The 27,517-nt window shown below is 42.2% G+C and overlaps 1 protein-coding gene across 1 annotated transcript in view; it reads left to right on the top strand.

Moving 5' to 3' along the window:
• Window positions 1-27,517, top strand: part of LOC311100893 (neurexin-1a-like) — a 393,788-nt gene that overhangs the window by 213,250 nt on the left and 153,021 nt on the right. Inside the window, exons 8-11 of the mRNA XM_084141884.1 lie at window positions 12,076-12,342; window positions 12,474-12,648; window positions 25,878-26,008; window positions 26,192-26,444. Coding sequence (XP_083998010.1) covers window positions 12,076-12,342; window positions 12,474-12,648; window positions 25,878-26,008; window positions 26,192-26,444 — 826 coding nt within the window. The remainder of the gene's footprint in view (window positions 1-12,075; window positions 12,343-12,473; window positions 12,649-25,877; window positions 26,009-26,191; window positions 26,445-27,517) is intronic.

Below are 27,517 nucleotides of genomic sequence, written 5' to 3'. Positions count from 1 at the left end.
TGTGTGACATTTGGATCAACATTTCAAAATGGTTTGAAACAAAAAGAAAATGATTTCCATGCAGTTACTTAGATGAATAAAATTGGCCCATAACTCCACCTATACAACAACATAGGCCTAGGACTATACATCCTTTAAGAAGGGTTCATACAGACATTGGCAAGTCACAAATTCAAGGACTTTCAGGGACTTTTTCAGCACTTAATTTTAATTTTCAAGGACCTAAATGTATATAATTTATAGTATTGTACATATAGGGCCTAATATAGAACCCCCCCCCCCCCCAAAAAAAAAGGCCATTGTCAAAAAAGGCCATTACCACGACTACAATAATGCATTTTTAGGCCGTGCCAATGCATTGATATTCGAATTATTATTACGTTCTAAAATATGTGAGAATATTGTTGACATTGTCTGTCAAATAGATTGGATACATGCATTAATCTCACCCTTTGAAATTCACCATCGCTGTTTTTATAATGAGAAAGAGACCAAACACCAGGTTCCTTTTTTAATGGAAGGATTTGTATGGAAAGCCAAGTTGAAGCCAGCATTAGATGTTGTAATCCTTATAATAACTGCATCTGGTTTTACCGCAACAGAGTAGCACAACACCCTTCTATTGAATCGGCGATTCAATAGAAGGGTGTTGTTGCTACTCTGTTGCGGTAAAAAACCAGATGCCAGTTATTATAAGGATTACAACTCTAATGCTGGCTTCAACTTGGCTTTCCATACAAATGGGACTTCATTAAAAAGGAACCTAGCACAGTACTTGAATTTCTGAGTTCCAAATTCAAGTATGCTACTTAATGTCCCTTGTATTGTTAAAAATTACAGGTGTAACATTACCAGATCATATTGTGAATAAGCCCACTAGGCTATGTAATTTTTGGTCATTACATCCAGAATAATTAATAGGAATAGTGTTGGGTGTTGCTTCTATCCTATACAATTGTGCACAGTTGAGTCTGTGTCCAATCCAAGGCACAAAAACATATAAAAACATGAACTCATTACTTTGATGCTTTCTTTGTTAAATCTAACCAGACCCTGCTATAAATCAAGCAGACAACAATATCAATTCGCTAGGGATATTAGATCCAATGTGGATCCAGGCACAACTCTTTTCACCGGCGTAATGAATGAGACACCAAAATATTCGGTACACATTTTTTTCAGCACTTGGGCTGTTGTTGCATTGCATGTGCTATCACAACAGCTGTTCGTCACTTGACTGTCATTCAGAAAATTCCTTCCTGGATCAGATGATGTGTGAAAATATCACGGCATAACTAATCAGGTGGATACCAAATGCGCATCCAACAAGTATTATGCATAATTATTGAAGAACCACGTTAATGACAGTATCGATTTAGGTTTTAAGTATTACGGTAAAGTGACTTTTTCGGTTAGAAGCATTTGATTTTGCAATCGCATACATCATTTTCGATTTGTGTGTGCCCATGAAAACTGTTTTCACCCCATAACATAAGGAGACACGAAATGTTACACTGCATTTCTGAGATCTCTATACAAAAAACGGTCTGATAGATAGATCCAGAATTCTTACAGGGTTCAAGTTCAATGTCTAATTTAACTGATTAATGCTTAATATATGATATAATGACAACTTAGACTGCCATAAATGCAAGGACAGAAAAGTAATGTTTTATGTCACACAATTTTAGACAAATCCGTCAAGACACCAACCATGATAAAGGGTTAAACATAGGTTTTAAATCAACTTGTGAAATGTATTGAATATAGCTATGATTCCCCCTTATATCTTAATGCAATGACATGATCAACATTTGCAGATTATTATCAATGACTTATCAACAGCTGTAACAAGTTGTCCAGCGTAGGAAATCCTCACTGGTACCCTCGTTTATAGAAACACCCATTTATGCTATAGTAAACTGTAAATACTACAGTACATTACAGTAAATACTACAGTCTGCAAAAACAATACTGTGAATACTACAGTAAAGTCAGCATAAACACTACAGTGAATACTATAGTATTCCTACCATAGCATACACTATAGTACTTTTTCATGTGGGTAGCTGTTATAGCCCTACTGTAGGCTATAGTACCATGTGTTGTGACCTGTGAGCAGAGTGACAACCTCTCTGCAGTATCCTGAATTGTCTGTTGGATAACATGTAAACATAAGCCTCCACTCAGGTCAGTTCAGCCTGGCTCTGCTCTGTATGTAAGCAGTGGTCTGAGGTTCATGACATATGAGCCCTGTTCTGTAGGCAGTGGTCACAGGATGATGACATATGAGCCCTGTTCTGTAGGCAGTGGTCACAGGATGATGACATATGAGACCTGTTCTGTAGGCAATGGTCGCAGGATGATGACATCTGAGCCCGGTTCTGTAGGCAATAGTTGCAGGATGATGACATATGACATATGATCAAGCAGTAGCAAGTTGCCTTAGCAACTCTGATTGATGACATGTGCCTGGGCGTAGTGCACACACACACACACACACACACACACACACACACAAACAAACCCAAACACACATTCACACACAGTCACACAGTCACACTCCATCTCATGTGCTATGTTTCAGAATATGTCTGCAGGTCCCAGTTCTAGCTGCTGCTATACTGTTCTGTTGTGATGACAAAACACCAGTGCAGTAATAGCCTAGATGTTATGGCCCTGGTCTGATGACAAATTAGTGAAGTACCATTCTCCTGTAAATTCCCTACAGTATCTCTCTCTCTCTCTCTCTCTCTCTCTCTCTCTCTCTCTCTCTCTCTCTCTCTCTCTCTCTCTCTCTCTCTCTCTCTCTCTCTCTCTCTCTCTCTCTCTCTCTCTCTCTCTCTCTCTCTCTCTCTCTCTCTCTCTCTCTCTCTCTCTCTCATATTTCCCAGCATGGTCTATTGCAGGGGGATTTCAGAAAATAATGTTTTAATATGTTTTTGCATGTACATTGCTTGGTTGATTCATTTTATGCTACACAAAGGGGCAGCTCTAGCAGGGAAGAAATTTGACCAACTGACTTGTTGGAAAGGTGGAATCCTATGACGGTGCCACGTTGAAAGTCACTGAACTCTTCAGTAAGGCCATTCTACTGCCAATGTTTGTCTATGGAGATTGCATGGCTGTGTGCTCAATTTTATACAACTGTCAGCAACGGGGGTGGCTGAAATAGCCAAATCCTTTAATTTGAAGGGGTGTCCACATACTTTTGTATATATAGTGTATATGTAATGTATTGTCATAAATAATTACATTTGAAAGGTTAATAAGGCTGGTGGAACTTTTCATAGTGTGTTCTAGGAAGAATGTTAAGATTATAAAATGGTTCTTGGTAGACCTCTTCATATATTGTTCTAGGTATAACCATATACAGGGGGTTATTTGATGAACCCTACATAGAGGGGTTCTAGGAAGAACCTTTAGATGATAAAATGGTTCTTGGTAGAACCCGTCATAGAGGGTACCTGGCAGAACCCTTCATAGAGGGTTCTAGGTCAAACGATATACAGGGGGTTCTATGAAGAACCCTAAATAGAGGGTTCTAGGTAGAACCCTAGCACCAAAAAGGGTTACCCTATAGGGACAAACGAAATAACCCTATATGGTTCTACTTAGCACCTTTTCTTCTAAGAATGTATTTTCATGGCATATTTGAAAATTGCACCTGGCGCTGTTACAGATTTTTCAATGCCCTTTTATCAAGCTGTTTTTGATACCGTTTCTTAAGAGAGATAACATGATCTGTATCCAGTTCTGAGTATGTTGCCTTTTGTCAGTGCCCCCTCTTCAAACTCTTTTTGATTCTTGAAAGAGATAAAATTATATATGAAGGGGAAGAAATATAAAAACTGTACCCAGACAATTCAGATAGATGTCTGTATACTGTACCCCTTTGTTTAAGTTTAGTGTAGTGTAGTGTAATATAGTATAGTGTTTACTTGTATACTTTTTTTAATTTAACCTTTATTTTGACAGGGAAGACATACTGAGACATAGGTCTATTTTCCAGATGTGCCCTGTATAATACAATATAAAGTACACATTAAACACAAAATATATACACACATTAGAATACAAAAACACAAATAAAACATCACAAATCACCCAGAAAAACAGTTACATTCATCCAGATTAGTGTAATATAGTGTAGTGTAGTGTAATTTAGGCCAGTGTAGTGTAGTGTAATATAGTGTAGTGTAGTGTAATTTAGGCCAGTAGTGTAATATAGTGTGGTGTAGTGTAATATAGTGTAGTGTAGTGTAATTTAGGCCAGTGTAGTGTAGTGTAATATAGTGTAGTGTAATATAGTGTAGTGTAGTGTAATTTAGGCCAGTAGTGTAATATAGTGTAGTGTAGTGTAATATAGTGTAGTGTAGTGTAATATAGTGTAGTGTAGTGTAATTTAGGCCAGTAGTGTAATATAGTGTGGTGTAGTGTAATATAGTGTAGTGTAGTGTAATTTAGGCCAGTGTAGTGTAGTGTAATATAGTGTAGTGTAATATAGTGTAGTGTAGTGTAATTTAGGCCAGTGTAGTGTAGTGTAATATAGTGTAGTGTAATATAGTGTAGTGAAGTGTAATTTAGGCCAGTAGTGTAATATAGTGTAGTGTAGTGTAATATAGTGTAGTGTAGTGTAATATAGTGTAGTGTAGTGTAATTTAGGCCAGTAGTGTAATATAGTGTGGTGTAGTGTAATATAGTGTAGTGTAGTGTAATTTAGGCCAGTGTAGTGTAGTGTAATATAGTGTAGTGTAATATAGTGTAGTGTAGTGTAATTTAGGCCAGTAGTGTAATATAGTGTAGTGTAGTGTAATATAGTGTAGTGTAGTGTAATATAGTGTAGTGTAGTGTAATATAGTGTAGTGTAGTGTAATATAGTGTAGTGTAGTGTAATATAGTGAAGTGTAGTGTAATTTAGGCCAGTAGTGTAATATAGTGTAGTGTAGTGTAATATAGTGTAGTGTAGTGTAATATAGTGTAGTGTAGTGTAATATAGTGTAGTGTAGTGTAATTTAGGCCAGTAGTGTAATATAGTGTAGTGTAGTGTAATATAGTGTAGTGTAGTGTAATTTAGGCCAGTGTAGTGTAATATAGTGTAGTGTAATATAGTGTAGTGTAGTGTAATATAGTGTAGTGTAATATAGTGTAGTGTAGTGTTTTATAAAACTGGTTATTTGGATCCTGGATGCTGATTGGTCAAGCAGCGTTTCAAGCCGTGCTGTATTAGCCGTCACAGGCACACAATGCCTGCTAACATTTCCATCTGAAAATTATCACTGCTCCTCCATAAGAATATCATGTTAATGTTGCTGTCCGAATCATCTCTTGTATTTATCTCAACTCGCACATTATTTCCTCTTGCTTCCAGCCTTTTTCTGAGCCAGGCGAAATTATGCTTCAACGTCATTATCATGGACATATCTAAGTAAATACCAATACAAAAAAAGCTAAAACAAATGAAAATGTAGCTAGTGCACTGTCATTCCAGGTTCAATGTTTGTCGTGACTGAGTTAGCTGAAGTTGGCTCGTTAGCTAGCAAGTGAGAAGAACGTTATCCATTCTGCATGGCAACGATTTTGTTTAGAACGGATGACCAATCCTTTTGAATAGCAACTATGCAAAAATAATATACGGCTGGGTCGCGTCTGTAGCAACATGGCCAAAATAACTAACAACCAGATTTTTGTCCGGACTATATCTTCTGGTGGAATAATTCAATTGTATGAATTCACTTATCAAAATAAGGTTTTAATGAAAATATGTAATTCATTGTTATTTTAATATTTTGGTAACAGTTTTATAAAAGCAATAAGGCACACGAGGCAGTGATGTATCATGAATACAGTCACAGTTAAGTGGGTTGAATAACGCCATTTATTTGTGACTGTACTCATGATACAGCACTGCCTCTTGTGCCTTATTGCTTAAATATAATATAGTGAAGTGTAGTGTAATATAGTGTAGTGTAATATAGTGTAGTGTAATATAGTGAAGTGTAGTGTAATATAGTGTGGTGTAGTGTAATATAGTGTAGGGTAGTGTAATGTAGGCCAGTGTAGTGTAATATAGTGTAGTATAGTCTAATATAGTGTTGTGTAGTGTAGTGTAATATAGTGTAGTGTAATATAGTGTAGTGTAATGTAGTGTAGTGCAATGTAGTATAATGCAGTGTAATATAGTGTAGTATAATATATTGTAGTGTAATATAGTGTAGTGCAATAGAGTGTAGTGTAGTGTAGTGTAGTGTAGTGTAGTGTAGTGTAATGTAATGTAGTGTAGTGTAGTGTAGTGTAATATAGTGTAGTGTAATATAGTGTTGTGTAGTGTAATATAGTGTAGTGTAATTTAGTGTAATAAAGTGTAGTTTAATATAGTGTAGTGTAGTGTAATAAAGTGTAGTTTAATATAGTGTAGTGTAGTGTAATATAGTGTGGTATAGTGTAATATAGTGTAGTGTAATACAGTGTGGTATAGTGTAATATAGTGTAGCGTAATATAGTGTAGTGTAGTGTAGTGTAATGTAATGTAATGTAATGGAGTGTAGTGTAATATAGTGTTGTGTAGTGTAATATAGTGTAGTGTAATGTAGTGTAATAGAGTGAAGTGTAGTGTAATAAAGTGTAGTTTCATATAGTGTAATATAGTGTGGTATAGTGTAATATAGTGTAGTGTAATATAATGTAGTGTAATAAGTGTAGTGTAGTGTAATATAATGTAGTGTAATAAGTGTAGTGTAGTGTAATTTAGTGTAGTGTAATATAATGTAGTGTAATACAGTGTAGTGTAATATAATGTAGTGTAGTGTAATATAGTGTTCAATAGTGTAGTGTAGTGTAATATAGTGTTGTGTAGTGTAATATAGTGTAGTGTAATGTAGTGTAATAGAGTGAAGTGTAGTTTAATAAAGTGTAGTTTCATATAGTGTAATATAGTGTGGTATAGTGTAATATAGTGTAGTGTAATATAATGTAGTGTAATAAGTGTAGTGTAGTGTAATATAATGTAGTGTAATATAATGTAGTGTAGTGTAATTTAGTGTAGTGTAATATAGTGTAGTGTAATATAGTGTTCAATAGTGTAGTATAGTGTAATATAGTGTAGTGTAATATTGTGTAGTGTAATACAGTGTAGTGAGTGTAGTATAGGGTAGTGTAGTGTAGTGTATTAGACAGTATTTATGTATTTACCATTTGTATGTCTCTGCGTGCAGTTTAAAGGAAGTTGCTAACTAGCGTTAGCACAATTGCTAACTAGCATTAGCACAATGACTGGAAGTCTATGGTAACTGCTAGAATGCTAGTACTGTAAATACCAGAGACTTCCAGTCATTGTGATAACACTAGTTAGCATTGGCTCGCAAAACTACCTCTAACTTCCTTCATACTGGATGTAGAGCCAAAACATTTTTATCCATAAGTTCATCTGATTCTGAGGAAGTAGATAAATTGCGTCATTGCCAAAATCCCAAAGTATGCCTTTAAGTCAGAAACTGTATTCACACAAACCCTTACAGATGCAGTCAGAAACTATATTTACAGAAATCCTCATAGATTAAGTCATTAACACATTTATAATGATCACTTCTTCTACCATGTCTTGGCAGCATCTGAAAATTATCACTGCTCCTCCATAAGAATATCATGTTAATGTTGCTGTCCGAATCATCTCTTGTATTTATCTCAACTCGCACATTATTTCCTCTTGCTTCCAGCCTTTTTCTGAGCCAGGCGAAATTATGCTTCAACGTCATTATCATGGACATATCTAAGTAAATACCAATACAAAAAAAGCTAAAACAAATGAAAATGCAGCTAGTGTACTGTCATTCCAGGTTCAATGTTTGTCGTGACTGAGTTAGCTGAAGTTGGCTCGTTAGCTAGCAAGTGAGAAGAACGTTATCCAGCCTGCATGGCAACGATTTTGTTTAGAACGGATGACCAATCCTTTTGAATAGCAACTATGCAAAAATAATATACGGCTGGGTCGCGTCTGTAGCAACATGGCCAAAATAACTAACAACCAGATTTTTGTCCGGACTATATCTTCTGGTGGAATAATTCAATTGTATGAATTCACTTATCAAAATAAGGTTTTAATGAAAATATGTAATTCATTGTTATTTTAATATTTTGGTAACAGTTTTATAAAAGCAATAAGGCACACGAGGCAGTGATGTATCATGAATACAGTCACAGTTAAGTGGGTTGAATAACGCCATTTATTTGTGACTGTACTCATGATATAGCACTGCCTCTTGTGCCTTATTGCTTAAATATAATATAGTGAAGTGTAGTGTAATATAGTGTAGTGTAATATAGTGTAGTGTAATATAGTGTGGTGTAGTGTAATATAGTGTAGTGTAATATAGTGTAGTGTAATATAGTGTGGTGTAGTGTAATATAGTGTAGTGTAATATAGTTTGGTGTAGTGTAATATAGTGTAGTGTAATATAGTGTAGTGTAATATAGTGTGGTGTAGTGTAATATAGTGTAGTGTAATATAGTGTGGTGTAGTGTAATATAGTGTAGGGTAGTGTAATGTAGGCCAGTGTAGTGTAATATAGTGTAGTATAGTCTAATATAGTGTGGTGTAGTGTAGTGTAATATAGTGTAGTGTAATATAGTGTAGTGTAATATAGTGTAGTGTAATGTAGTGTAGTGCAATGTAGTATAATGCAGTGTAATATAGTGTAGTATAATATATTGTAGTGTAATATAGTGTAGTGCAATAGAGTGTAGTGTAGTGTAGTGTAGTGTAGTGTAGTGTAGTGTAATGTAATGTAGTGTAGTGTAGTGTAGTGTAATATAGTGTAGTGTAATATAGTGTTGTGTAGTGTAATATAGTGTAGTGTAATTTAGTGTAATAAAGTGTAGTTTAATATAGTGTAGTGTAGTGTAATAAAGTGTAGTTTAATATAGTGTAGTGTAGTGTAATATAGTGTGGTATAGTGTAATATAGTGTAGTGTAATACAGTGTGGTATAGTGTAATATAGTGTAGCGTAATATAGTGTAGTGTAGTGTAGTGTAATGTAATGTAATGTAATGTAATGTAGTGTAGTGTAATATAGTGTTGTGTAGTGTAATATAGTGTTGTGAAGTGTAATATAGTGTAGTGTAATGTAATAAAGTGTAGTTTCATATAGTGTAATATAGTGTGGTATAGTGTAATATAGTGTAGTGTAATATAATGTAGTGTAATAAGTGTAGTGTAGTGTAATATAATGTAGTGTAACAAGTGTAGTGTAGTGTAATTTAGTGTAGTGTAATATAATGTAGTGTAATACAGTGTAGTGTAATATCATGTAGTGTAGTGTAATATAGTGTTCAATAGTGTAGTGTAGTGTAATATAGTGTTGTGTAGTGTAATATAGTGTAGTGTAATGTAGTGTAATAGAGTGAAGTGTAGTTTAATAAAGTGTAGTTTCATATAGTGTAATATAGTGTGGTATAGTGTAATATAGTGTAGTGTAATATAATGTAGTGTAATAAGTGTAGTGTAGTGTAATATAATGTAGTGTAATATAATGTAGTGTAGTGTAATTTAGTGTAGTGTAATATAGTGTAGTGTAATATAGTGTTCAATAGTGTAGTATAGTGTAATATAGTGTAGTGTAATATTGTGTAGTGTAATACAGTGTAGTGAGTGTAGTATAGGGTAGTGTAGTGTAGTGTATTAGACAGTATTTATGTATTTACCATTTGTATGTCTCTGCGTGCAGTTTAAAGGAAGTTGCTAACTAGCGTTAGCACAATTGCTAACTAGCATTAGCACAATGACTGGAAGTCTATGGTAACTGCTAGAATGCTAGTACTGTAAATACCAGAGACTTCCAGTCATTGTGATAACACTAGTTAGCATTGGCTCGCAAAACTACCTCTAACTTCCTTCATACTGGATGTAGAGCCAAAACATTTTTATCCATAAGTTCATCTGATTCTGGGGAAGTAGATAAATTGCATCATTGCCAAAATCCCAAAGTATGCCTTTAAGTCAGAAACTGTATTCACACAAACCCTTGCAGATGCAGTCAGAAACTATATTTACAGAAATCCTCATAGATTAAGTCATTAACACATTTATAATGATCACTTCTTCTACCATGTCTTGGCAGCTCTCCCTGTTTCTAATGGTGTGTACTCACTAAAAACAAATCAACTCCGTGGTGGTTAAAGATAATGTGAGGATAATGCAGTCTGTGCAGTCAGGGGAGCCATCTACTCTACAATGTGTCCCACATGGCACCCTGTTTCCTACAAAGTGCACTACTTTTGACCAGAGCCCATATATACCATGCCAAATTGTCTTACTGTCTGTCAGTATCCACTTACAATACTTGCCACATATTTTCAGATAACTACACACAGCGTCATACAACTTATCAGGTAGGCACAATTGTTAAATTGGTACATTTTATTCAGGGCAGTACGGTGCTGTACGATGATGCTTGTCATCAGTGTTTAGTGGATTTTTCCTTCTTAATGGCATTATAGCCTGGTATTTAATTAAGTAGTGCTGATTTAGCTTTAGGCTAGCTGTTGTTGCTCTGTTGTTCTGGGTTGCGTCCCAAATAGTACCCTACTCCCTTTGTAGTGCATTACTTTTGACCATAGCCCAATGGGCCTTGGTTAAAATTAGTGCACTACATAGGAAATAGGGTGCAATTTGGAACGTAAACTCTGTAGTTCTGCTGTCAGCTCCTGTGGAGTGCATTGTGTCTTTGAGGTCAGTGTGTAGTCTGATAATGCATTGCATGGGCAGTGGGTGTGCGTTTGTGTGTATGTGTTTGTGTGTGTGTGTGTGTGTGTGTGTGTGTGTGTGTGTGTGTGTGTTTATGTATATGTGTGTGTGTGTGTGTGTGTGTGTGTGTGGGAGCCTGAGGAATTTAGATGTTTGTAGATTGGTAGTGAGAGGCACATCCATCATCAGCAGGGTATATTTTAATCAGGTTTCCTGCTGAGGCCTTAATCAGCGTTTTTACTGCAACACCTGCATCGTGTACAGCTGTTAGCTCTCATCACTCTCATCTCTCACTTCACACACACTTAGCCACCTCCCTCCCTCCACACAACCTACCTACCTACCTACCTACCTACCTACCTACCTACCTACCTACCTACCTACCTACCTACCTACCTACCTACCTACCTACCTACCTACCTACCTACCTACCTACCTACCTACCTACCTACCTACCTACCCACCCACCCACCCACCCACCCACCCACCTTCCCTCCCTCCCTCTCTCCCTGCCTCCCTCCCACCCTCCCTCCACACACCTCCCTCCCTCCACACACTGCCCTACCTACCTACCTACCTACCTACCTACCTACCTACCTACCTACCTACCTACCTACCTACCTACCTACCTACCTACCTACCTACCTACCTACATACCTCCCTCCACACACCTCCCTACCTACCTACATATCTCCCTCCACACACCTCCCTACCTACCTCCTTACCTCCCTCCCTCCACATACCTCCCTACTTACCTACCTACCTACCTCCCTCCACACATCACCCTACCTACCTCCCTACCAGGGACATAACTACTTATGAGGACACCGAGGTCCGGACCTCTGTAATTTTTTCCACAGGGGCCCTGACCTCCAGGGTGCCACAATTGATTTTGTTAGTTACTCTCACTCAGATATCATATTAACATGGCATAAGTCATGGTAAAATGTTTAGAATTGCAGGAAATTTGCTTTAAACTGCAAAAATGTCTCCCTCTGTGAGTATTAAATTACATTTTTCAATCCCAGTAGTGAGTTAATGTGTAGCAGCTAATTGTATAGCTAATAGGCTATGTGTTTGTATTTCGACTGAGGTGATGTTTTGGCTTGGGGGGGGGGGTTTAGTTCTGCAAACAGAATTCTGACATACACACACACACCCAAACATGGGGTACATACAAAATGGCAGTGTCAATTTCCAGTCATACACTTCCAAACATTGCTTGTGTCTGAAATGGCACACCCTTTCCTATACTGTATAGTGCACTACTTTTGGCCGTATGGATGAACTTTTTCTCCCTTACACCTCCCTTTTCCTCCCTCCATCAACCTAGGTTGTGTATAAAAACAACGACGTGCGACTCGAGCTCTCCAGGATGGCCAAACAGGGTGATGCCAAAATGAAGGTTCACGGCATTGTGGCTTTTAAATGCGAGAACGTGGCGACCCTTGATCCCATCACCTTTGAGACCCCCGGGTCCTTCATCACGCTCAACAAGTGGAACGCCAAGAAGACGGGATCCATCTCCTTTGACTTCCGCACCACAGAGCCCAACGGGCTTCTCCTCTTCAGCCACGGCAAGCCCAAACAGGCACCCAAGGTGACTTCACTATTATGTTATTTTATTCATCTCTTTTATTGCCTCCTGATTGTTTTTCAAAATGTTTTACTATAAAGTGTGTTGTGCTTTTAAATGCACTTTAAATAAATAATGATTTGATTTAATTGAAGGATTCCAAGAGTCCCCTGACGCTGAAGGTGGACTTCTTTGCCATCGAGATGCTGGACGGCCACCTGTATCTACTTCTCGACATGGGATCAGGCACCACCAAGACCAGAGCGGTCAACAAGAAGGTCAACGATGGGGAGTGGTACCACGTGGACTTCCAACGGGATGGGCGATCAGGTAATAACGTTTTATTTTGCTAATATTGGTGTGACGGATTTTGGAGGAGGCCATAGTGCCTTGATTTTAGTCTTTAATCCTTGTAAGGTCTTCCTACCCCCTCTTCCACTGTGTGTAGACATAGTAGGAATTCTGTCTGACAACTGAAAGCATTTTGTCTGACAACTGAGCGAGTTTCGTCTGACAATTGAGGGACTTCCATTGTAATAGTGATGAATAAATGCTACATTACCTCAAACAGTCACCATTTTACCATGCCAGTAAGGCAATCCTTCTCCCGGTCTTCTCTCCCACTGTGTCCTACACACACACACACACACACACACACACACACCTAAACACACCTACACACATACACACACACACCCACTCACCTACACACACACACACATACACACACACACACACCTACACACACACATATACACACACACACATACCTACACACATACACACATTCACACACCCACACACCTACAGACACCTACACACACACACACACACACAGCCCCTCCGAGCCCCAGTGAAACAGTTCTCTGGTCCCTGTTGATTTGCTTATCTAAGCAGCAATTTGTTAACGTGTGATCACAGCCAAGGCCCTGGCAATGTCACGGTGTAAATTACATACGCCCCCCAACCATGTTTACTGCCTCATCTCCACAAGTTAACTGTTTCAATACTCCATGAAGCCACACAGAGCAGAGCCACACAGCTACACACACACATGTATCCACGCACGCATGCACAATTGAGTAGGAGGTCAGGGTACACTACAGAACCATCACAGCTGTGGCCTTGTTCATGTTACTGACTACTCCAGCACAGAGAAGAGAGGAGGGGAGGAGGGTAGAAGTGTGTGTGTGTGTGTGTGTAGGGGGGGGGGGGGGGGGGAGTATAGGTGAGGAGGGGAAAGGAGGGGAAAGGAGGAGATATGTAGAAACCTATTCTCAAACATTTCAGGCACATAATCATTATTCTGTGTGAGCCAAAAGCAACAGCAATTATTTAACTCCTCAAAAATGTGACATGGTAGTCCAACACTGTTGGCGACTAAACCCACTGGATGTATCATGTTATCAACATTAGATTTGCTATCCTATTATCCCTCTATTTAGCTGTATCTTTCATCCCCCTCTCCCCTCACTCCATATACATGTATTTTCCTTGTTCTCAGTGACTCTCCTCACTTCTCACTTTTTTCCTCCTTTTTCCTCCTTCTCTGCTCTGCCCGAGTTTCCATGGAAACGGGAAAGAGCAGGTCTCTCTCTGTCTCTCTCTCCCTCATAAACTCTCTCTGTCCATTGCTTCCTCCCCCCCCCCCCTCTCTATCTCTCTCTCTCTCTCTCTCTCTCTCTCTCTCACACACACACACACACATACATACAGTATAAACATACATTGAAAAGTGATGTTTTTCTCAAAATGTAAACTTTTCATAGATCATTTGAAAGTAAAAAGAGAAAAGGCATTTTGGAACTAAATGTATCCTCTCAAACGCTACATGGCATCTAAAAATAGACATTTTTAACTGTGTTGCCATGCTGAGTTGTGTGCAAGATGTGGTCCTAGTGAAGTGTACAATACATACATTAACTACTTTAATGCATTTACATGTGGTTGCACACAGTGCACGGTCTTCACGCATGCAAGTATCTAATGCATATTTAATTGTGTGTGCCCACATGAAAAAATACTACAGTTTACTATAACCATACTACACTACTTACTATAGAAGCGAGAGAGAAAAGGATACAAAGTAGTGGTCGGAGACATGGAGGGGAGTTGCAGTGAGATTAGTAGAAGAACAGCATCTAGTAAAGATGAGGTCAAGCGTATTGCCTGCCTTGTGAGTAGGGGGGGACGGTGAGAGGGTGAGGTCAAAAGAGGAGAGGAGTGGAAAGAAGGAGGCAGAGAGAAATGAGTCAAATGTAGACGAATGAAGGTTGAAATCACTCAGAACTGTGAGGGGTGAGCCATCCTCAGGAAAGGAACTTATCAAGGCGTCAAGCTCATTGATGAACTCTCCAAGGGAACCTGGAGGGCAATAGATGACAAGGATATTAAGCTTAAATGGGCTAGTGACTGTGACAGCATGGAATTCAAATGAGGAGATAGACAGATGGGTTAGGGGAAAAATTGAGAATGTCCACTTGGGAGAGATGAGGATTCCTGTGCCACCACCCTGCTGACCAGATGCTCTCGGGGTATGCGAGAACACATGGTCAGACGAGGAGAGAGCAGTAGGAGTAGCAGTGTTTTCAGTGGTAATCCATGTTTCCGTCAGCGCCAAGAAGTCGAGGGACTGGAGGGTAGCATAGGCTGGGATGAACTCTGCCTTGTTGGCAGCAGAACGGCAGTTCCAGAGGCTGCCTGAGACCTGGAACTCCAGGTGGGTGGTGCGTGCAGGGACCACCAGGTTAGAGAGGCAGCAGCCACGCGGTGTGAGGCATTTGTGTAGCCTGTGCGGAGAGGAGAGAACAGGGATAGGCAGAGGCATAGTTGACAGGCTGCAGCAAATGGCTACAATAATGCAGAGGAGATCGGAATGAACTGAACTAAACATCTGGGAAAGGAGAGAGCGGGGCCTCCCTCACCACAACTCCCAAATATAACTCTCCCAACTTCCATCTCAGAAACTATAATTGTTTCACTGAAAGACCCGAATATAACTCTCCCAACTTCCACTTTAGAAATTATAACTGTTGTAAACTACAGCGGTTCAATGTTTCTAGGAATAGACTCTAACTTACTTTATTCAGCTAGCTAACTTGGTACAGTATTCTTCCATGAAAACCGCCCAGGGCACCGTATCCTATGACGCCATAGCTAACTAGCATGCTAGCATCCAATAACACACGGTTTAGCACCAATACTTGGTTACAACAAACTACCAATAGTGTGTTAACACACTAAACAGATCATTCGTGTCCGTGTCTAGTTCCTTTCATAACGCAGCAATAATTAAACGTTGGCTAGCTAGCACAAAGTCAGTCATGCTAGCTACACAAGTGGACTACACATCTCGAATGTTCAGAAAGGGAAGCTTTATGTTGCAAAATTCTCATTGACTAAAATTATATTGTATTTAGCTGCTACAGTACTGCTAGCTGGTAGTGTTGGCTAGCTAGCAATGGCTGTGGTGTTGACTTTGTTTGAAAAACGGCGTCGCTGCGAACGAATGTAGCTGGCTAAAATGATATTGTATTTAGTTGCTACAGTACTGCTAGCTGGTAGTGTTGGCTAGCTAGCAATAGCTGCTGTGTTGACTTTGTTTGAAAAACGGTGTCGCTGCGAACGAATGTAGCTGACTAAAATTATATTGTAATTAGTTGCTACAGTACTGCTAGCTGGTAGCGTTGGCTAGCTAGCAATGGCTGCGGTGTTGACTTTGTTTGAAAAACGGCGTTGCTGCAAACGAATGTAGCTGGCTAAAATTATATTGTATTTAGTTGCTACAGTACTGCTAGCTGGTAGCGTTGGCTAGCTAGCAATGGCTGCGGTGTTGACTTTGTTTGAAAAACGGCGTCGCTGCGAACGAATGTAGCTGGCTAAAAGGATATTGTATTTAGTTGCTACAGTACTGCTAGCTGGTAGTGTTGGCTAGCTAGCAATGGCTGCGGTGTTGACTTTATTTGAAAAACGGCGTCGCTGCGAACGAATGTAGCTGGCTAGCTAACCTCGATAGTTTCTCTATACTACACCTTTATCTTTGATACAAATACAACTATGTAGCTAGCTAACATTACACTAATCAAATCGTTCCATTGTAATGTAATGTGTCATATTACCTGCGGAGCGAAGTACAGCATGACTACTCACTCAGCATGATACCTGTGATGTGCCAGACACCAGACAGTCCTTAGAACAGAGTCTACCGGTACATGCCGAACACTCTTTTAACACGAAGCCTGATCCCAGACAGTCCTTAGAACAGTCTACCGATACATGCCGAACACTCTTTTAACACGAAGCCTGATCCCAGATCTTTTTTCTGCTGTCTTTCCATCACCTAAGGCCATTGTCACAAGATGGCACACCCAGATCTAGGGCCAAGCTATGAAGCCCTGCCTTCCGGGATTAAACTGTATGTACTCTGAGACTGACGGCTGTTGTCAAAGTGCAGAATTATTCCCCCTCCTGCCCACCAACCCTTCCCGCCCCCAACCCCTCCAACCCCAGAGCCCATTTTTTGGCTATGACCCTACCTTTCAATAATTAATCAAATGAAAGTCATGTTTGAAAATATTAAATAATACATTAATCCACAAGGCACCAGCCAACAAAGCACAGTTGGTCCGAGGAGTGAGTGAGTCACGACGCGTATGGCACCGTGCTGGGATTTTCATCTGGCTGTTCCCATGTTTTATTAATACACACACACAGACACACACACACACACACACACACATACACACACCGCAGAAATGTGTATCTCACCAACAACAGTGCAACAAAAGCAGCCCAGCCAGCCCATAATAATTAGCTCCAGCTTCGTCCGCCTTTCTCAGTCACCATGGTGTTACTTCAGTTAGAGTTAGCTAAGTAATCCGTTGCCAGTGCGTGCTTTACTCAGTAGCCATAGAGGGATGATGACAATGGTGAATTAAGGATGATGTTATCACTGCACTTTTGACCCTGACAGCGGAGTCTAATACTTGAGAGAGAAGAAAAAGCCATTTTTGTTCTCTACTTTAAGTGCTCTTGGGAAAACTATTTATGGGATTGTATTAACAGTGGACTAATGAACAAAATAGTAAAATATAGTTTTTGAGTAAACTATCCCTTTAAAAGAATCCCTAGAGACGATTGATGCACCCCGTGCGTCACATGGTGATGTCATTTTTAATATTGAATAGCTCCCTGTGTCACACCCTGGTTCTGGGACTCATTATGTTGAGCCAGGGTGTGTGCAGTCTATGTGGTTTTGTTCTATGTTGGGTGTCAAAGTGTTGTATTTCTAGGTTTGGTCAATGACTCCCAATCGGAGGTAACGAGTGGCAGCTGTCGGCTCGTTATCTCTGATTGGGAGCCATATTTATTTCTGTATGTTTTCCTGTGGGGTTTGTGGGTTATTGTTCCGTGTTTCAGTATTTGTACTGTGGACTTCACGAGTCGTCTTTTGTTTTGTATTTTACGTGCTTACTCTAATTAAAGTCATGTTCGTTCAACGCGCTGCGCTTTGGTCTCCTTCACTCCTAGACGATCGTGACAGAATAACCCACCTAAGAAAGACCAAGCAGCGCGTCCAGGAGCAACAGGATCCACCTACACAGGATTTATATCCACCCATAAAGGAGTCATGGACATGGGAGGAGATTCTGGATGGTAAGGGACCTTCGGCACAACCGGGAGAATATCGCCGTCCTCGGGAAGAGCTGGAGGCAGCTAAAGCCGAGAGGCGGCGATATGAGGAGGCAGCACGGAGGCAAGACTGGAAGCCTGTGGGTACTACCCAAGAATTTCTTGGGGGGGGGCTAAGAGGGAGTGTGGCGAAGTCAGGTAGGAGACCTGCGCCTACTCCCTGGACTGACCGTGGAGAGCGAGAGTACGGGCAGACACCGTGTTACGCAGTTGAGCGCATGGTGTCTCCTGTACGCAGGCATAGCCCGGTTCGGTACAGTCCAGCTCCACGTATCGGCCGGGCCAGATTGAGTGTTGAGCCGGATGTCATGAGGCCGGTCCCACGCAGCAGGTCACCAGTGCGTCTCCTCGGGCCGGCGTACATGGCACCAGCCTTACGCATGGTGTTCCCGGTTCGCCCACATAGGCCGGTGCGGGTTATTCCACCTCCCCGTACTGGTCGGGCGACGGGGAGCATCAACCCAGGTAAGGTTGGGCAGGCTCAGTGCTCAAGGGAGCCAGTACGCCTGCACGGGCCGGTATTTCCGGCGCCACCTCCTCGCTCCAGCCCAGTACCACCAGTACCTACACCACGCACCAGGTTTCCTGTGCGTCTTCAGAGCCCTGTGTCTCCTCCACGCACTGGCTCGATGGTGCGTGTCTCCAGCCCTTTACCACCAGTGCATACACCACGCACCAAGCCTCCTGTGTGTCCCCAGAGTCCTGTGCGTCCTGTTGTTGCTTCCCGCACTAGCCCTGAGATGCGTGTCCTCAGCCCGGTACCTCCTGTTCCGGCACCACGCACCAGGCCTACGATGCGCCTCAGACGGCCAGAGTCGGCCGTCTGCCCAACGGGGCCTGAACTGTCCGTCTGCCCAACGCCGTCTGAACGGCCCGTCGGCCCAACGGCGCCTGAACTGTCCGTCTGCCCAACGCCGTCTGAACTGCCCGTCTGCCCAACGGCGCCTGAACTGCCCGTCTGCCCAACGCCGTCTGAACTGTCCGTCTGCCCAACGCCGTCTGAACTGCCCGTCTGTACTGAGCCTGCAAAGCCGCCCGTCTGCCATGAGCCTTCAGAGCCGTCCGCCAGACCGGAGCCGCTAGAGCTCTCCGCCAGACAGGATCAGCCAGAGCCTTCCGCCAGACCGGATCAGCCAGAGCCTTCCGCCAGACAGGATCAGCCAGAGCCTTCCGCCAGACAGGATCAGCCAGAGCCTTCCGCCAGACAGGATCAGCCAGAGCCGTCCGCCAGACCGGATCAGCCAGAGCCTTCCGCCAGACAGGATCAGCCAGAGCCTTCGGCCAGACAGGATCAGCCAGAGCCTTCGGTCAGACAGGATCAGCCAGAGCCTTCCGCCAGACCGGATCAGCCAGAGCCTTCCGCCAGACCGGATCAGCCAGAGCCTTCTGCCAGACCGGATCAGCCAGAGCCTTCCGCCAGACAGGATCAGCCAGAGCCTTCGGCCAGACCGGATCAGCCAGATCCGTCGGCCAGCCATGAGCAGCCAGATCCGTCAGCCAGCCATGAGCAGCCAGATCCGTCAGCCAGCCATGAGCAGCCAGATCCGTCAGCCAGCCATGAGCAGCCAGATCCTTCAGCCAGCCATGAGCCGTTCAGCCAGGATCCGCCAGAGCCGTCCAGCCAGGATCCGCCAGAGCCAACCAGCCAGGATCCGCCATTGAGTCAGGTGCTGCCCCTTATCCTGGTGCTGCCCCTTAGTCCGGTGCTGCCCCTTAGTCTGGTGCTGCCCCTTAGTCTGGTGCTGCCCCTTAGTCTGGTGCTGCCCCTTAGTCCGGTGCTGCCCCTTAGTCCGGTGCTGCCCCTTAGTCCGGTGCTGCCTCTTAGTCCGGTGCTGCCCCTTAAACCGGTGGGGGTCATTTGGAGGAACCTACGTAAGCGGGTAGTGACTATGGTGGGGTGGTGGTCTAGGCCGGAGCCAGAACCGCCACCGAGGAGGTATGCCCGCCCAGCCCTCCCCTGTTTGGGGGTTTTGAGGCGCGGTCGCAGTCCGCGCCTTTAGGGGGGGGTACTGTCACACCCTGGTTCTGGGACTCATTATGTTGAGCCAGGGTGTGTGCAGTCTATGTGGTTTTGTTCTATGTTGGGTGTCAAAGTGTTGTATTTCTAGGTTTGGTCAATGACTCCCAATCGGAGGTAACGAGTGGCAGCTGTCGGCTCGTTATCTCTGATTGGGAGCCATATTTATTTCTGTATGTTTTCCTGTGGGGTTTGTGGGTTATTGTTCCGTGTTTCAGTATTTGTACTGTGGACTTCACGAGTCGTCTTTTGTTTTGTATTTTACGTGCTTACTCTAATTAAAGTCATGTTCGTTCAACGCGCTGCGCTTTGGTCTCCTTCACTCCTAGACGATCGTGACACCCTGTGTGTTTATGCTAGAGACTTGCTGTAGTGGTTGCAACTCAATTCCCTCTTTCCGCCGATATAAAGGTTGCACCTATTCCATAACATGGGGCTTGCAAAAGCGGCTTTTTTCTACACATTAGAGGATCCGGACAAGAAAATCGTCACGAAATTGCTTGTAAAACCCGAATCGTGTGAGCTACAAACTCCTAAGATGACACTCTCACTAACACAACAGTGTCGGTTGTTTGACTCTACGACATCTACAAGCTTTATGGCAGTCGTCTGAACTCGCTGACATCCTCATTTCAAAGAGGTCTTCTCACAAAACCGACTGTCCCGACCGAACCATTAGAGCTACAAACTAATGTCACCTGGTTCAGTATGCTTTCCAGCAGATACTGGGAGACAAATTCACCTTTCAGCAGGACAATAACCTCAGGGCAAATCCAATACAGCACATTACTGAGTACCACTCTCCATATTTTCAAGCATAGTGGTGGCTGCATCATGTTATGGGTATGCTTGCAATCGTTAAGGACTGAGGATTTTGAATGGATCCACAGGCAAAATCTTAGAGGAAAACCTGTTTCAGTCTGCTTTCCATCAGACACTGGGAGATTAATTAACCTTTCAGCAGGACATTAACCTAAAACACAAGGCCATTACAAAGATGACATTGAAGGTTCCTGAGTGGCCTAGTTACAGTTTTGACTTAAATTGGCTTGAAAGTCTATGGCAAGACTTGAAAATGGCTGTCTAGCAATGATCAACAACCAACTTGACAGAGATTGAATACTTTTTTAAAGAATAATGTGCAAATATTGTCCAATCCAGGTGTGCAAAGCTCTTAGAGACTTACCCAGAAAGACTCACAGCTGTAATCACTGCCAAAGGGTATTCTAACATGTATTGATTCAGGGAGTTGAATACTTACAGTATATAATCAAGATATAGTAGTATTTTATTTTTCATGAATCTTTTACAAACGTTATAATTTTTCTTCTACTTTGACATTACAGAGTATTTTGTGTAGGTCATTTACAAAAAAGTACAATTAAATCCATTTTAATTCCACCTTGTAACACAACAAAATGTGGAAAAAGTATAGGTGTGTGAATACTTTCTGAAGGCACTGTAGAGCTATCTGTCTGTATCATTTATTATTCCCCACTTTTAAAGAGGCCCATCTGATGGGGGCCGAACACTGAATTGCGTTTTGTCTACTGTGGACTGCGAGTTTGTCTAAATCGATGTAAGTAGGAGATTAGAGGGGAGATGTCAGCATCTTTTAGATGTCTTCTCTGAGTTGTGCTCCCTTTCCTGTTGTTACTTGTGACATTTCTGTAAGTAAGTGTGTAAACAAAGTCAAGCTATGTTTAAGTCACAAGGCATCACGGCACTATACAGTCCCCTTAGGTGACTAGTAATATTGGCACGCCGATGACATGAAGAGCATAACCCTGTTAGATGTACCTATAGCTACTGATTGGGAATTATTTATAGCTAAAAGGGATGGAGGGAGGCAAACGTCTTAGTAAAAGGCAGAGAGATGAGGGGAGGAGGAGGTGGAGCAGGAAGAGGAGGAGGACGAGGAGAGAGGGAAGAGACGGATAAAGAACATAATGGCTGCACAACGAGAAAGAAGAATGAGGGAGGAGATGATGACAGATAAGACAAAAGAAGAAAATAGAGGGCAGAGGAAGAAATATTGTCTCAGAGTAAAAAATAGCAAGGAAAGATGATATATAGCGAATAGAATTTCTTAAAACTATGATCATAATGTTAATGACAACATGCTGCTATGTAGAGAATCCCATTACTGGCTCCATATTGCCTAAGTAACAGACCTATTCCCTTCATAGTGATCTACTTTTGACCAGAACCCTATTGGCCTATGGTGCCATTTGGAACACACAAATGTACTTCCCTCAATCCACACTGTCAGGCTCCCCAGGGGCAGCAGGTAGCCTAGTGGTTAAGAGTGTTGGGCCAGCATCCAAAAGCTCACTGGTTTGAATCCCCAAGCTAACTAGGTGAAAAATCTGTCTGTGCCCTTCAGCAAGGCACTTAAACCCAATCCTCCTATAAATCGCTTTGGATAAATGACTATAACATAAATGTACATTCCACCACACACTCAAGTTTTTTGGTTATTATCCTTGTGGGGACCAAACAATTGATTCCCTTTCAAAATCCTATTTTAAACCCCTAGTGAAATGTCCCCACTTGTCCGAAATGTCCTTGTTATACTATCCTGGTCAGGACTTCTGGTCCCCTCAAGGATAGTGAAACAAAACACACACACACACACACACACACACACACACACACACACAAACACACACACACACACACACACACACACACACACACACACACACACAGGGTTATCCATGTGTATGAACTTATCCTTTCCCAGTTAATGAGTGTGATGTAGTGGTTAGTGGTCTCGTTAGCCCTAACATGAAGGGAGGAGGTCTGGCTGCATGACGGGTGGCCCTGCCAACTGCCTGAGGCTTGGAAGCTCGGTCGCAGGTAGCAGCACACCAGCTGTGGCTAGAGGGAGGGAGAGGGGGTGGTGTGTGTGTGTGTGTGTGTGGTCAAAGGGGAGGTTCTGGGAACAGATGCCCGGGTCGAGACCCTGTGGAAAGAGCTGGAAGGTGTTAGAGAGCGTAGGTTAATCACTGTGCAGACCAGTATCCTTTTGTTTGTGTTGGTGTCTGTGCGTGTATGTGTGGTCAAAGGGGAGGTTCTGGGAACAGATGCCCGGGGTTGGGACCCTGTGGAAGGAGCTGGAAGGTGTTAGAGGGTGTAGGTTAATCACTGTGCAGACCAGCCTCCTTAGCTGTCACCTTGGCAAATGGACGCTAGGTAATGGAGATGGTAGTTAGCTGGGGCTGGGGGTGGAGCTGGCTCTCCTTGGAGACATAAAACCACCATGTGTGGCATATAGAACACACCAGAGATGCTAGCTAGATACTAGAGTGACTGTTTTGGTTATTTTTAAGCAATGGGTGCTAAGGTCTGTGATGGGGGCAGGGGCTGGCTCACCTTGGCTGCAGACCTAGAACCAGCGTATGTAGCAAAGAACATAGCAACTCATGTAAAATGGATGCTAGGTAATAGTGGGGCTGAGGCTGGCTTAACTTGGCAATAGAAATTGGACCAGCCTGTAGCAACTCTGGTAAAATGGACGCTAAGTAATAGCTAGGTAATAGAGCTGGTGCTGTGACTGGAGCTTGCTCACCTTAGTTGTAGCCTAGAGACATACTGTAGCATATTGCAAATCAGGGATAAAATAGATGCTAAGCTTACTAACTAATATAAAAATGGTCATATTTCTCCCAGCAAGTGGGGCTGGCTAACATTGGTGTTAGATGTAAAATACAGATCAGTCCAGTAACTCAGTGGGGAAATGAATGATAGCTCCAAAGCCCTACTGAGAGACTGTTTTGCATTGTCACGGCTTAGATTTCCTTTTGGAAAGGAATAAAAAACACAATCAGCATATGATTTACTGCATGTTCAAGGTGACACCGGTCATTCAGGAAATGTAAGACCCTATTTTGGTGTATTGTTTTATCCAAAACTCCGGCCAGCCCCAGTGAAAATCCATGTGTGGTTTGGGACATGTTTCAGTAGCAAATCAATCTGGCTATTAGGAACAAATCAACACTATGCTGTTATGCACATACACACGCGCACACACGCCTACGTAACGGTCCAGTGGTTTTCCCTAAGGCATTGAGCTCATATAACTTAGCTGGTTGATATCTACCACAGTGTGCATCTGTGAATCAAAAAGTTAATTACTACTATGAGATGACAAATATTCTTACCACTCCATCCCATTTCTCTCTACTCTCTCTTTCTCGCTCAACCCCCCCACCCCCTCCCTCCCTCCCTCCCTTACAGGCCAGTCATGTCCGCCATTGTTTACCACGCTCCACATCCAGAATTAAAGCTGAATGAGAGTGATAAATCAAGGAGAGGGAAACACACTAACTCTCTCCGCCAGGTTTATGTGTTGGAGACAGAGAGAGAGAGAGAGAGAGAGATGGGAATACATGAGAGAGAAAGAGAGGGAGAGAGCGAGAAACAGAGAGAAGGAAAGGGGATAACAAAAAAGGTAGAGAGAGAGAGGTAGAGAGAGAGAGAGGTAGAGAGAGAGAGAGGTAGAGAGAGAGAGAGAGAGGTAGAGAGAGAGAGAGAGGTAGGGAGAGCGAGGTAGAGAGAAAGAGAGAGGTAGAGAGAAAGAGAGAGGTAGAGAGAAAGAGGTAGAGAGAGAGAGAGGTAGAGATAGAAAGGTAGAGAGAAAGAGAGAGGTAGAGAGAGAGGTAGAGAGAAAGAGGTAGAGAGAAAGAGAGAGGTAGAGAGAGAGAGGTAGAGAGAAAGAGAGAGGTAGAGAGAGAGAGAGGTAGAGAGAAAGAGAAAGGTAGAGAGAGAGAGGTAGAGAGAGAGAGAGGTAGAGAGAAAGAGAGAGGTAGAGAGAGAGAGAGGTAGAGAGAAAGAGAGAGGTAGAGAGAGGTAGAGAGAGAGAGAGGTAGAGAGAGAGGTAGAGAGAGAGAGAGAGGTAGAGAGAGAGAGAGGTAGAGAGAAAGAGAGAGGTAGAGAGAAAGAGAGAGGTAGAGAGAGAGAGGTAGAGAGAAAGAGAGAGGTAGAGAGAGAGAGGTAGAGAGAGAGAGGTAGAGAGAGAGAGAGAGGTAGAGAGAGAGAGATAGAGAGAGAGAAGTGAAAGAAACAAGCTTCAGTTCATTAATCACTCTGAAAAGATGGCCAAGATGTTGTTTGTTGTTTGGTTCGGCTCTGAAAATGACAGAGTGTCCGAGGGGGAGCCCATTTTTCTCTCTTTTCTTTACCCCCTCTGTTATTCTTTTATGACCGCTGCTGTATAGATAAAGGAGATTTACAATGGGGGGAAATACAAGGAGAATAGAATGGAGAGTTACTTCTATGGTATCACAGATAACTAATTAGCCTTGACTTGCAGTCATCTATATGATTTATGTGTTGTATGAACGCCAGACCTGGGTTCAAATACTATTATTTTATTTTTTATCTGTGCTCGATTAAGTTTGCTTGGCTTAATGGAATTAATAGTAGAGTCGAAAAAGTGCAAAACCGGCTAGAGCGAATGTTGAAAGTATTTGAAATATTTCTAATAGAATTTGAAGCCAGGCATGTTTAACGTTCATTCCAGAAGAAGAATATCCCAACCCTGTAGTGATAAATTAAACGTATTTCTCCATCTGTATTGAACCATTTATTGATTCATCCGGTTTATATTGGTGTTTGTGCAGCTGTAGTAGGAGTTTCATTCCGTTCCGTTGACATTTGAATAACATACAGTATATTAACAGTTGTTTATTGATTGATGTGTGTGTTACATTCATGATCCATCTTGTCTATAATAACGAATTAAATTAATTTAAATTGAATCGAATCCATCCCCAACCAAGTGTTAAACTTTAAGACTTCATCCTCCCACAATTCTTACACCAACCCTCTCCCCGTCTCCACCCAGGTACCATCTCCATCAACACACAACGGCAGGCCTACACGGCCCCAGGAGAGAGTGAGATCCTGGACCTGGATGATAATCTGTACCTGGGAGGACTACCAGAGAATAAACTAGGCCTGGTTTTCCCCACAGAAGTACGTTACGATAGGATTGGATTTCAGTATTGTAAAGTGGCAGATATACCCGTTTAGGTTGTGCTTCTGAAAGAAGGGGACGAAGAGCAAACAATTCATGTTTGTTACATTAGCACACAAAAGTCTGTGAGCGTAAATTTCTGTTAGTCCTTTTATTAACCAATGTTTAATCCACTTCCTCAGGTGTGGACGGCTCTCTTGAACTATGGCTATGTGGGCTGCATCCGGGACCTGTTCATTGATGGCCAGAGTAAAGATGTCCGCCGCATGGCCGAGGTTCAGAAGGCTGCCGGAGTCAAACCATCCTGCTCTAAAGAGCCGCCCAAGCAGTGCCTGTCAAACCCCTGTCAAAATAATGGTGTCTGCCGGGAGGGATGGAACCGTTACGTCTGTGACTGCTCAGGGACGGGGTACCTGGGACGCTCCTGTGAGAGGGGTAAGACATCTGTTTTTAGACTGTTTTGGTCTGTATTTTATATTTTTCTGGTTTTGATTAATGATTATTTGTAAATAGTTTTATTACTCCTGTGAGAGAGGTTAGACACATCCCTTGTTTAAATTGATTTGTTGATTGGTTAATTGTTTGAGGTTGAGATTGAGATCAAGATTGTTCACACAGTTCTGATGTTAATGCTTGTGTAAAGATAAAGTCTTGTTTATTGAAAGGTCTCTATAGTATAGCGCTGACTAGTTTGTTGAAAGGTCTCTAGTGTAGCACTGACTAGTTTGTTGAAAGGTCTCTGTAGTGTAGCGCTGACTAGTTTGTTGAAAGGTCTCTAGTGTAGCACTGACTGGTTTGTTGAAAGGTCTCTAGTGTAGCACTGACTGGTTTGTTGAAAGGTCTCTAGTGTAGCACTGACTGGTTTGTTGAAAGGTCTCTAGTGTAGCACTGACTGGTTTGTTGAAAGGTCTCTGTAGTGTAGCACTGACTAGTTTGTTGAAAGGTCTCTAGTGTAGCAGTGACTGGTTTGTTGAAAGGTCTCTAGTGTAGCACCGACTGGTTTGTTGAAAGGTCTCTAGTGTAGCACTGACTAGTTTGTTGAAAGATCTCTGTAGTGTAGCGCTGACTAGTTTGTTGAAAGGTCTCTAGTGTAGCACTGACTGGTTTGTTGAAAGGTCTCTAGTGTAGCACTGACTGGTTTGTTGAAAGGTCTCTAGTGTAGCACCGACTGGTTTGTTGAAAGGTCTCTAGTGTAGCACTGACTAGTTTGTTGAAAGATCTCTGTAGTGTAGCGCTGACTAGTTTGTTGAAAGGTCTCTAGTGTAGCACTGACTGGTTTGTTGAAAGGTCTCTAGTGTAGCACTGACTGGTTTGTTGAAATGTCTCTAGTGTAGCACTGACTGGTTTGTTGAAAGGTCTCTGTAGTGTAGCACTGACTAGTTTGTTGAAAGGTCTCTAGTGTAGCAGTGACTGGTTTGTTGAAAGGTCTCTAGTGTAGCACTGACTGGTTTGTTGAAAGGTCTCTAGTGTAGCACTGACTGGTTTGTTGAAAGGTCTCTAGTGTAGCA

This window comes from Coregonus lavaretus (genome assembly GCF_964263955.1).
Source record: "Coregonus lavaretus genome assembly, chromosome: 25".
Taxonomy (NCBI): Eukaryota; Metazoa; Chordata; class Actinopteri; order Salmoniformes; family Salmonidae; genus Coregonus; species Coregonus lavaretus.
The sequence above is the reverse complement of the archived record's forward strand: the minus strand, read 5'-3'. Positions and strand labels throughout refer to the sequence as shown.